The sequence below is a fragment of the Malaclemys terrapin genome, chromosome 2 (assembly GCF_027887155.1).
Source record: "Malaclemys terrapin pileata isolate rMalTer1 chromosome 2, rMalTer1.hap1, whole genome shotgun sequence".
Classification (NCBI taxonomy): Eukaryota; Metazoa; Chordata; order Testudines; family Emydidae; genus Malaclemys; species Malaclemys terrapin.
Window position 1 is genome coordinate 139,691,227 of NC_071506.1, and position 12,878 is coordinate 139,704,104.

The 12,878-nt window shown below is 44.8% G+C and overlaps 1 protein-coding gene across 3 annotated transcripts in view; it reads left to right on the forward strand.

Moving 5' to 3' along the window:
* Positions 1-12,878, forward strand: part of LOC128832223 (tetraspanin-15-like) — a 527,474-nt gene that overhangs the window by 396,338 nt on the left and 118,258 nt on the right. For all 3 annotated transcript variants that reach the window (XM_054019375.1, XM_054019374.1, XM_054019376.1), the window contains one exon: positions 7,234-7,308. In XM_054019375.1, coding sequence (XP_053875350.1) covers positions 7,234-7,308 — 75 coding nt within the window. The remainder of the gene's footprint in view (positions 1-7,233; positions 7,309-12,878) is intronic.

Here is a 12,878-nt window from a genome sequence, read left to right on the forward strand (position 1 = left end):
CTAAACCAAAGGAAACAAGTAAGAAAGACAGGCCAAATATAAAGACTCCACAAAGGGAAGCACAGTGTTCATGGCTCATTCTATCAGTCAGCAACCACTTTGAACTAACTCTGGCATTGCTATGCTAACTGGCAAGGAGGCCGACTTCACCCTTTAAGGTCAAATAGAATACAGTGACTAGCCACATGAACCACCCATTCTGCTTTCCTAAATCCCTCCAGTCTCCATTTCTTGTGCTAAACTGCCATGCTGTGTGGGCTGTTCCTGGGTTCTCACCTTCCATTTGGCTACAGTTAATGGTGGTTAAAGTGACTGCTACGTGTGTGTCTGTGCAATCAGTTGAAGTAGGTAGGTGTGAATTTGACCCATTGGATCAAAGGAAGCATTTAGAAGCTAAACATTAGGGCACACTACAATGTAACAGAATAAACAAGAACTGCTCACAACCCCTGGATTTATGCCAATAGCATACAAATATGTTAACAAACCAACAAGGCCTTCTGTATTTTATCAGATCAAGTGTGTTCTTAATTAACACAGAGGAGGCTGAATTCTCTAATAGAAACATAATGATTATCATAATTTTAGAAAAAGTATCCAGTGGAAACTCAGAGATACAGGTATATTAATAACGGAAATGAATAGAGAGGATTAAAGTAAAGCCAAGAACTGATAAGGAATTCTATGTTTGCTCTATGAAGGACAAATTCGTTGGAATGCAAAGAAAAATTACACATCTAATTAGCTACTTGGGGTTTCTCTTTGACAAATTGAAGCTTTGCAATTTACAGAGTTAAGTGGCCTTTCTTTGCAGACTCACTGCTTTTTAAGAGGTCTCATTTCAGTTTTCCACATAACCACATTGTCAACAATTCCTGCGCTTCCCCTAGCAGAGGGAAAGAGTTCATTTTAGGGCTAAATGAGTGTTGGTCTGGTGGCCTTTTTATAATTCTTTCAAGAGCTCATCATGTTTGACTGTGATCACAAGGAGTCTATGGGTATGACAGTTTTATCCCTCCTAAAATTACTTTCACTTGAAATGAATGCCAAACCCAGTAATTTAATCCAAGATAGGGTCAATAAAAATCTGCATTCATTTCCTCTGGACACTGGTAGGTTGCATCCAGTTTTCTTGCATTGTAGATGGAGTTGAGCTAAATAAGGATTTCTAAGAGCCCTGTTTCAAATATTTATTTTTGTCGATGAAACATGTTCACTATTTTTCTTCAGTTGCAAACTAGTGCAGAAATATTTTGTTCTGATAATTTGAAAGTCAGTGACACATGTTCATGAAGCAATTATTTCCCCATAATAATAGACCTTTCCCTCTATAGATCTTAAAGCCCTTTGCAAAGGTGGATGAGCATTATCTCCATTTTGCAGATGGGGAAACTGAGGCATAGAGGGACAGACACTTGCCCATGGTCACACAGTGAATCTTAGGCAGATGTGAGAACAGAACTGCAATTCTGGTGCCCTGCTCATGAGAAGATCTTTCTTTCCTCAAGTATTATAACCTGTATGCCCATCTGTCTTGGGTTTCTTTGCTGGGCTCCTCTCTATATATCATTCCTTCTTTTACATATTTGCCCCAGTTTACTGTTCTATCCACCATCCCCAAATTAATATAGCAGGTGTTACCGTTGGTTAATTGTTATGGAATTCCTTGTCTGATTACATTAAACCCACTCTATCCTGATCTAGATTGTAATGCATGTGGTGATATTTCTACAATGCTGTCTCTGGGTATGTATGCACTGCAATAAAACACCCACAGCTGGCCTCTGTCAGCTAGCTCAGGCTGCAGGGCTGTACAATTGCTGTGTAGACTTCTGGGCTCGGGGTGGAGCCTGGGATCTGGGACCCTCTCCCATCACCGGCTCTGGCCCAAGCCCAAATGTCTATACTATAATTTTATAGCCCCGCAACCCAAGCCATGTGAGCCCAGATCAACTGACATGGGTCAGCTGCAGGTGTTTTATTGTGATGTAGACATGGCCTAGGGGGGCTTGTTGACACGGGGACATCTAGGAAGGTTAATCCAAATTAATTAAAGGTATGAATTTGAAGTGTATTGGTTAAACTGAATTCAGCCCCTATGTAAACACCCTCATTTAGAATTAAAGTGACTTTAGTCTGGTTTATCTTAATTCACTTCCCACATGGACAAAATCAGGTTAATTCTGAATGAGGGAGCTAAATGCAGCTAACCCACTTCAAATTCACGCTTTTAATTAGTTTGGATTATCTTTCCTGGATGTCCCCATGTAAACAAACCCTAACAGTTAATTGTTAATCGAAGCTTTGCTCCTGATAGCTATCAGTTTAACAAATAATCACTCCTGTTTCCAGTGGAGTTACTGTGAACCTGCATGTTATTTCATTGTAACCATGCTATTAAGTTGTCACCACTTCCTTAAGCCTTTTGACTGGACTCATTGAGTTTGGTAAATGATTTCTTTCCGTACAACTCCCTTGGATACTTGCCTTGGAAGGTGCTTTGTAAATGCACATTTTAACGACACAAGGAACAAATTTAATGACTGGGTAAGTAAATTGCCTTTATAAAGTTGTGCTGTATTTTAAAGACAACATCTGATGGGGTAGTTAGTTACTATGGTAACTCTTTCATTTCCAGTGGATTATATCAGAGCCTAGTAAGAGAGAGAGAGAGCGCATGTGGATATGTTTCTACACTGTAAAATGTGCAGAGGGCATCCTTCCATTCTTATAGGGAGTCGGAGTTGATCAGTGGGTGGTTTTTTTGATAAGCATGGACCTGAGCTACAAAGTTGGGAGTAAAATGCTTTGAGATCTGTGAATGAAAAGCACTTGGAGCATCAGGTATTCCTACTACCATTGAGTAAAGCTGAGTGCATAGTAGCATGAGAGAGAGCTGGACTAATTTATGAGTGGTATTGTATGGGGGCAGGACTCGGTGGTTCTTGAGGGGTTTTTTTTGGTCTCCTTCCTCTGAAGCATCAGAGATGGCTGGAGATGGGACACTGGATGGGGAGGGCCAGGGCTCTGAGGTGGCACCGAGCATTTTCTCTCTCAGAAAGCAGCTGTCAATTATGGCAATATTGTTTCTCAACAACTGGGTTGTGACCCCCAGTGGGGTCATGAAAGGCAATCAGTGGGGTTGCAAGTCTTTACAATTTTAGATTTTCTTTGCTTTAGATTGTAATCATCCACTCCCCAAACACCCTCACCTCAAAGTCAGATATTCTGTCAGCCTCTCAAAACACATACCATGACATTGCATAGACTTATCATTGTTGCATTGTTTTAGTCTTACAGTAAATATAAATGGGGAATCGTGAACATTTTTGACTTTGAATACATGGTTGCCAACCCGAAAAGGTTGAGAAACACAGAATTAGGACATATGAGCATAAATCCTTGCAACATCTGGGGTCATTGGAAACTATATAGTTCAATGCAGACAGCAATGAAGTTAGGGCCTGCTCCCACTCGCATCGAAATCGGTGGCAACATTTCCACTGAGCTAGTGTGGGATTGGGCCTTCCTGATGGATACCAAAGGAATTTGTGTGGGGGATGGAATGTTGAGGCATGACGTATTTAAACATCCCGACTCACACAATGAGAAACCGCATCCTAGGAGGCCCTGATCACCTGCAGTGACAATGAAGCAAATTGATGATTAAATTGCTGGTATACTGTGAGGAGAAGCCAGGAGTAAATCACTCTCGTGAGTGTTTCATTACATTAAATCTATTATGATGAGGAGCAATAATATTGACTCAGACATATGTGAAAGATAAGCAGTAAAAGCAGAGGCATAATGAGGATATTATAAACAGATGAATGATAAGCACTGCTGACGCCGTGGAGTTATGGTTAATAAAATGTCATGAATACGTGGGTATAAAAATTGTGACCAATCCTCCGACCAATTCTCATCTCCTCGGTCTTCTGGCTTCTTACCTGTGTGTTTCTATGCTGATCTATACAGCACCTAGATGCTACGCTGATTAGCACTTTGGGAGAATTGCTCGGTAAAAACTAACTGATGTCTAGTGGCTGTTTGTCTCCTCATGGCAGATTTTGTAAAAGTAGGAGTGTTAATGCTAGAGCCCCAGCTAGAATCCAACTGAGTCCTTATATTTTGCTTCCCTAAAACCATTCCTGTACTCCCAGTTGGACTGGAGATCTTTCCTTTCCAACTATTACAAGAGCCTGGTCTACCCTAAGGGCTTATCTACATTACCCGCTGGATCAACGGGCAGCGGTCAATCCAGCAGGAGTTGATTTATTGCATCTAGTCTAGACACGATAAATCGACCAATAAAAACTAGCAGGATCTTATTAAAGGGGACAAGATAAAGATGCCACATTTATTATAATAATTTGATTTATGACCAATAACTAATATCTTAATCCTTATACACACACATTGTACCTAATACCTATACATACATACACACACACACATTTACACACACACACACACACACACACACACACACACACACACACATTCATCAGATGTTCTGCAGCTGCTGCATAGTTACCAGTCCTGCTTGAGTCTGTGGCTTGAGTTTGCAGCTTGGGTTCATAGTTTGTGGCGGCTAACTGGCCAGGAAAACCGGGCACAAGAACGAACTGGGTCTCTGTTGGCCATGCACCGATGCCCTTCCATGTTGGCAGCAGAATGTTACCCTCCTCCAAAGTTTTTCATCTCACCCATCCTTTTTGTAGGCTTTAGTTTGAATCCAGAGTCTATAGGTCTTGCTGTGTCACGCTGCCTCTGGGTTTGGTGATTGATCCCCCGTCAATTGCAGACATGACTTTCAGCCTTGGACCGGGCTTTGATCTTACTTCTATTGTACCTTTTCTTTTTAGGGTGGATTCTTCTTACTTTGTTAGGGCTCTTGTCTGCATCTTCTGTCGTTGGTGTTTTGAACTGTATTTAATCAGGACAGGCTGGGGCTGGAGGTTGACTCCATCATTCATACATACCTCATTCACACATCTAAACTAAACTAATAAGATTACAGCAGGGTTTGCAAAAATGAAGGTTACAGCAAGCCCTTACAAAATGGAGTAAGCGTTTTAAAATGGGGTTTGAATTACAATATGGCAAACAGTGAACAGAAGTTACAATATAGACAAGTATAATGGATGGCAAACAGTGAACAGAAGTTACACTGTAGGCAAGTGTAATAAATGGTGAACAGAAATTACAATACTGAAACAGTGCAAGTCTCAGGGTAGGTCTACACTACCTGGTAGGTGGGCGGCAAGCAAATCGAACTTCTGGGTTCGACTTATCGCGTCTTGTCTGGACGAGATAAGTCGAACCCGGAAGTGCTCGCCGTCGACTGCGGTGCTCCAGCTCGGCGAGAGGAGTACCGGGAAGTCGACGGGGGAGCCTGCCTGCCGCGTCTGGACCGAGGTAAGTTCGAACTAAGGTACTTCGAACTTCAGCTACGTTATTCACGTAGCTGAAGTTGCATACCTTAGTTCGAATTGGGGGTTAGTGTAGACCAGGCCTCAGTGATTTAAGCAGGAATTGGATTGATAGTGAAACTTACAAAGGCAGCTGACTGAATAGCTATGGCTCTTAACAAGCATCTTAACTGTTAATTAGCCAGTTATTGGGATAACCGGTTTTATGAATGAATATTGTTTCGTTCATAAAACTTTACTTATGAAGTTACATTAATAAAGTGAACAATTAAAAACAATTTCATTTATCAGTCCTACACAAGCGCTCTCCTGTCAACTCCGGTACCCCACCAGGGCGAGAGATGCAGGCGGAGTCGACAGGAGAGTGTCAGCCGTCGACTTACCTCAGTGAAGACACTGCGGTAAGTCAATCTAAGTACGTTGACTTCAGCTACGTTATTCACATAGCTGAAGTCGCGTAACTTAGATCGATTTTCCCCCCTTCCCCCAGTGTAAATGAGGCCTAACAGAGTTAGGTCAACTTAAGGCAGCTTACATCAACCTAACTCTGTTACCATCTATGTTAAAATGTAGCTCCCACCAGTGTGACTCACCTTAATAACTCCATCTCCACGTGGTGCTTAAGTTGATGTAGTAAGGGTGACGCAGCGTCAGGGTAGATGCTGCATTGCTTACGTCAACTGTTGCTGCCTATAGCGGGGTGGACACCCGCTCCTGCCCTGAGGGGTTTAAAACAGCCCTGGCAGAGCGCTGGGGCAAAAGGAAAAGCTACTGGGCTGACTGGGGAAGTAGTTGCAGTTGGGCCACACCCTAATCAGGCCCAGCTGGCCCTATAAAGGCTGGGAGCCAGGAGCAAAGACACAGTCTCTCTCTGCCTTGAGGGAGAGAAGGTCCTGGCTGCAGGGATCTAGAGGTAGGGTACCTGAGTGGAGCAGGGCTGGGGAAAGGCTGGGGAGCTCCAGCCTGGTTAGCCCCAGGCTGCAGCCTAGTAGGAGGCCAAGGGGTACTGGGGGTTGCAGAGGGCAGCCCATGGGTTGGCCAACACAGCAGGTCCAAACCCAACCTTGCCTGTGATGAGTGGCCTATACTGCAGTCTGCCCCAGGGAGCGGGGGCTAGTTGGTGACTGGCAGTGGCCTTATTCTGAGGCAAGGTAGGGATACTCGGTGGGGGTTCCCCAGGGAGGGGAGACCCTAGTACTGAGGGGTGTACTACCACAGGGCAGCACCCCAGAAACAAGGGCACCCGGGTCCGGGAGGGACACAGGGGCCAGAGCGCTCCAGGATGCTGGAAGAGCTAATTCCCAGAAGAGACCAGCAGGAGGTGCCGCAGGGGTGAGTCCGCCCCTCTACACTGCCTTTCAGACACTATCCCACAATGCCCCATGCTGGCAGTTAAATTGGCACAAGTGTTCCTGGTGAGGACATGCACTGCTGACACAAGAAGCATAGTGTGGACATGCAAAAGCAAGTCAATTACTGCAGTAGCTGTACATCAACGTAACTTAAGTCAGCTTAATTGTGTAGTGTAGCCTTGCCCAAAGTCTCTTTGCAGCTCCCACATTTCAGTGGTGTGAGGCGATCCTTAATATATACCTTGTATGTGATGCACTTTATGGCCCTTCATGATAAATATCTGCATATATATTACTGTTATAACCCCCTAATATTTCTTCAAACAAGAATTTGAGGCAAGTAATAACACCTTTTTGTTTATGTCTTATGACAATTATAATGAGCCAGAGTGAATACATCTTTGGCTAGAACGGTAATAATGGCCTACTTTCTCTTTTCTATGCAGTTTTTCTGGGTTCTTCTGGTGATCTTCATCACTGAGGTGCTGTTGATATTCATTGAAATAATCTTCGAAAACAAGGTGAGCTTTTTGAACTTTTCTTGGAGTGTGCAAATCACATTTCTCCTGTCTGAAGAAGAATGCGGAACTGCCTGTTCAATTAACCATTGACATGAGCAAAGGCAGATTTGGTTTCTCCCAAGTCACTGTTTTCAGTGTTATGCTATTTAAGAGACTCTCACCTCTTCTTTTGTGCATGGCTGAAAGCTAAATATTTCTCATTGACCATTTATTCCTATATTGTATATTAGTTTTGCAGTTATATAGTCTCTCATACACTCTGAATTAGGAGAAATTGTCAGAATTATTAATAAAGATACAATGCTCTTTAACTTTCCTCTTGCCCACAAATTAGGTTAGAGATCCACTCGATGTTGGCACCAGAGCTGAACACCAGGTTTCAACTGATACCTTTAAAGAAATGTCCCTCTCCCGTTATATGACCAGATTGTTAGAAGGGTTGGGTAAATTATTGTAAGCAAAGGATGGGAAAGACTTTTATGTCTTTTGGATGAGAGATACAACCAAGATTCTCTGACTAAACTTGGGGATTAAAGTTCTGCATGGGAAAAAATTTAAAAGGGGATCCTTCCACTGGCTATCCAGTATCACACTGCATCAAGTTTCAAATGCCTGTGAAGGGTCTAAGGCAGTGGTTCCCAAACTTGTTCCGCCACTTGTGCAGGGAAAGCCCCTCGCGGGCCGGGCTGGTTTGTTTACCTGCCGCGTCCGCAGATTTGGCTGATGGCAGCTCCCAGTGGCCGCGGTTCGCTGCTCCAGGCCAATGGCAGTTGCTGGAAGCGGCGCGGGACGGCCACCACTTCCAGCAGCTGCCATTGGCCTGGAGCAGCGAACCGCGGCCACTGGGAGCCGCGATCGGCTGAACTTGCGGACGCGACAGGTAAACATACCGGCCCGGCCCCCAGGGGCTTTCCCTGTACAAGCAGCGGAACAAGTTTGGGAACCACTGGTCTAAGGGTATTAAATTAATTGAAAGTAGAAGTTAGTGGGAGTTAGGTGCTTAATGCATTTCAGTTCCTTTGGAAAATCCCAATTGGTATTCCAGACTATCTGTTCCCTTGGGAAACAATGTCCTGAACTTTAATGAAGGGAACTTTCTATAAGGATAGTGGGTTTTGTGCAGCACTGCTTTGCCAGCTCATGCACGACACTCTGCAGTACTGTCCTGCTATAGTGGTGGTTTTGTTTTATTACTACAGTATAGACAGAGAAGTACTGTGGGATGGGAAATGGTCCTAGAAATGTAAAATATGCAAAAATGTTTTAACTTGTTGCTTTAGAGGCTGTACTGTTTTCTTTTGTAGCTTGTTGGTTTCAATAATGGGATGTATGTTAATACATTTCACATCAGATCCTAATTACCCATGCTTAACGGGAGTATTAAATAAGCATTGGGAAAACATAGTTTCCCGTCTTCCTCTTGCATCGACCACTGAGCTCTCCGACTTTTGCCACTGTTTTGTATGGAAAATTAGTTATATCTGTCAAAACAATAAAGGGGCCAGCAAGAGCAGGAAGTGGGCATGAATATTGAGTGAGCATGTCACTCCAGGAAGCTGCTTTTAAAAGGGTTGATTCAGGAGCTTGAAATTGCTGAAGGTCATAGGGAATCTTCTCCAAGCTTTAGTTAAATTCACTCCTGAGTTCCTTTTTTGCAATGTCAAAGAAAATAAAGGCCATTGATAAATTTTTCTTTACTGACTGATTTGATAGGGCCAGAAGAATTGAGACAGGGGCAGACAATTGCTGCATCAAATCCAGTGTCTCCTCTCACCCAGTGGTCAATACCAAGTGTTGCAGTGGATCTGTGAAACTCATATGCTGCACCTAGTTAAATATCAGAGGGGTAGCCATGTTAGTCTGTATCCACAAAAACAACGAGGAGTCCGGTGGCACCTTAAAGACTAACAGATTTATTTGGGCATAAGCATCAGAAGAAGTGTGGGTTTTTTTGTTTTTGTTTTTTTTAACCCACAAAAGTTTATGCTCTAATAAATCTGTTAGTCTTTAAGGTGCCACCAGACTCCTCATTGTTCTAGGGAAATATGCAACTCTGTGTTTTAATGGGGAAGAGATATCTTCCTGATCTTAGTTAAGAATCAAGGTTTGCCCTGAAGCATTAGGATTCATGGTCCTTGTCACTTTTACCCTAGTTTAGTTATATACTGGAGGGTGAAATTCACCCCTATGTACAAGGCCCCACTCAAAGCCCTGTGCATCAGTTAAGCGCTTTTGCAGTCTTTCCAGCAAAGGATTGATTTCCCCCCACTCCCTCCCCCCCACCCCCCAATAAATCCTCTTTGGAACTTGCTGAGCTTTTTGCCTCAATTATGTTAAATGATGCTTGAAACTTTTGCATATGATGCCTGTACATCACTGTAATGGACAGATTAAAAATGCTTACAATAGGTGTTCTTTTCTGCCACTCTCTCAATTAAGCTGAAGAAACTCTGCTACTTCCAGTATTAACTTGACAAAACAATCAGTTAAATGCCTTAAATACAGAACCATAATCTCTGCTGGCTCACACAATACCCTGTGGCTGAACCATTTCTAAAATGCATACTTAGGGGCTTTATAAAAATCTGTTCTGTTTGTATAAATGATTTCATGGATCCTTTAGCACTATAATAGCTGGGGGGGGAGGGGGATTTTAAAGAGTGTATTATCTCCTCAGTGACCTCAAACCCTAAACACAAATCAGTACTCAGGAGGTTCAATTCTACGTGAGTCATAGCCAAAGGAAAGGTTTGCATGAGCCCCTGTCTGAGGCCTGGTCTACACTACGACTTTAATTCGGATTTATCAGCTTTAATTCGAATTAACCCTGCAACCGTCCACACAACGACGCTAGTTATTTCGATGTAAAGGGCCCTTTAAATCGATTTCTGTACTCCACCCCAACGAGCGGAGTAGCGCCAAAATCAATTTTAACATTTCGAATTAGGGATAGTGTGGCCGCAATTCGATGGTATTGGCCTCCGGGAGCTATCCCACAGTGCATCATTGTGACCGCTCTGGACAGCAATCTAAACTCGGATGCACTGGCCAGGTAGACAGGAAAAGCCCCGCGAACATTTGAATTTCATTTCCTGTTTGCCCAGCGTGGAGAGCACAGGTGACCACAGATAGCTCATCAGCACAGGTAACCATGCAGGCTGATAATCGAAAAAGAGCACCAGCATGGACCGTGAGGGAGGTACTGGATCTGATCGCTGTATGGGGAGAGGATTCAGTGCTTGCAGAACTTCGTTCTAAAAGACGAAATGCAAAAACTTTTGAAAAAATCTCCAAGGGCATGATGGAGAGAGGCCACAATAGGGACTCTGAGCAGTGCCGCGTGAAAGTCAAGGAGCTCAGACAAGCCTATCAAAAAACAAAGGAGGCAAACGGTCGCTCCGGGTCAGAGCCGCGGACATGCCGCTTCTACGCCGAGCTGCATGCAATTCTAGGGGGGGCTGCCACCACTACCCCACCTGTGATCGTGGATTCTGGGTCGGGGATAGTCTCATCAGCAACGCCTGAGGATTCTGCCGATGGGGGAGAGGAGGAGGAGGAGGATGAGGATGAGCTTGCAGAGAGCACACAGCACTCCGTTCTCCCCAACAGCCAGGATCTTTTTCTCACCCTGACTGAAGTACCCTCCCAAGCCTCCCAAGCCAGTACCCAAGACTCTGACCCCATGGAAGGGACCTCAGGTGAGTTTACCTTTTAAAATATAAAACTTGTTTTAAAAGCAAACGGTTTTTAATGATTACTTTGCCTGACTTTGCATTCGCGGTCAGTTCAGCTACTGGAAAAGTCTGTTAACGTGTCTGGGGATGGAGCGGAAATCCTCCAGGGACATCTCCATGAAGCTCTCCTGGAGGTACTCCGAAAGCCTTGCCAGAAGGTTTCTGGGCAGTGCATCCTTATTCCCTCCTCCATGGTAGGACACTTGACCACGCCATGCTTGCAGCAAGTAATCTGGTATCATTGCCTGACAAAGCCTGGCAGCGTATGGTCCCGGTGTTTGCTGGCATTCAAGCAACATCCGTTCTTTATCTTGTTGTGTAATCCTCAGGAGAGTGATATCACTCCTGGTAACCTGGTTGAAATACGGGAACTTAATTAAGGGGATAGAGGTGGCCGTTCCTACTGGGCTGTTTGCCTGTGGCGGAAAATAAATCCTTCCCTGCAGTTAGCCAAGCGCAGATGGGAAATTGGCCCTGAGCTTTTCGCGTTTGGCTAGCAGAGATCTTCCCTGTTACCAGCCACGCGGTGGGGGGAGGGGTACCGTGATCATCCCAGAGAATTCATGGCGGGAGGGGGGCGGCGGCGGGGGGGGTGGGTGGTTAGTTTGGTGCCTGCAGGGATCTTCCCTGATACCAGCCACGCGGTGGGGGGGAGGGGTACAGCGATCATCCCAGAGAATTCATGGCGAGGGGGGGGGTGGTTAGTTTGTTTTCTGCTGCTGCTGAATGTTAACAGAAAAACCGCAGCACTCTACAGGCTATGCTTGGTATGTGGGAAAGGAGGGCGCAGAAGCTGTAAGACAATGGCTTACCATGGCCGCATGCAAGCCGAATTCTGTTGCCCAGACCTGTGATCTCTAGCAGCAAAGCCACAGGCACTCAGCATTAAGAGGCAAAATGCGACCTTGCACAGAAATCACATGTGCTATGTAATGTGAATAGTGTTGGTCACCGTGAAAGAGTATAAGCATTGTTCTGCAAAATGTAGCTTTTTAAACAATTCTCTCTTTTTTCCCCTCCCTACAGCAGCTGCAAATTCCTCAAGCCTCCCTCCTCCATCCCGAAGGTGATCACAGATAAGGCGTCGTAAGAAGAGAACGCGAGACGAGATGTTTTCTGAAATTATGGAATCCAGCCGCAGTGACAGAGCTCATCTGAATGAGTGGAAGGAAACAGTTTCCAAGTATAGGAAAGAAGCCAGTGAACGTGAGGAGAGGAGGGACCAACGTGAGGAGAGGAGGGACCAACGTGAGGAGAGGAGAGACGCTCGAGATGAGAGGTGGTGGCAGGAAGACCAGAGGAGGCAGGATGCAACGCTGGGGCTGCTGCGTGAGCAAACAGACATGCTCCGGCGTCTGGTGGAGCTTCAGGAACGGCTGCTGGAAAACAGACTGCCGCTTCAGCCCCTGTTCCACCCTCCCCATGTTCCGTATCCTCCTCACCCAGACGTGTAAGAACGCGGGGGGGGGAGGCTCCGTACACCTTCCCATTCCACCCCAGTAGACAGCCCAAGCAAAAGGCTGTCATTTTTTTAACCTTTTTCTTTGTGGCTTTTTCCTTCCCAGCAATCCTCCTCCCAAATACCACCCGGGTTCCCTCCCTCTTTTTCTAATCTATTAATAAAGAATAAATGATTTTTAAATGATAGTGACTTTATTTGGTTTGAAAGAAAGCTGGGGGAAGGGGGAGGGTGGGTTCCTTACAGAAAATCAGTCAATAAAGGGGGCGGGTTTTCATGAAGGAGAAACAAACAGATATTTCACACTGTAGCCTGGCCAGTCATGAAACTGGTTTTTAAAGCTTCTCTGATGCACAGCGCTTCCTGGTGTGCTCTTC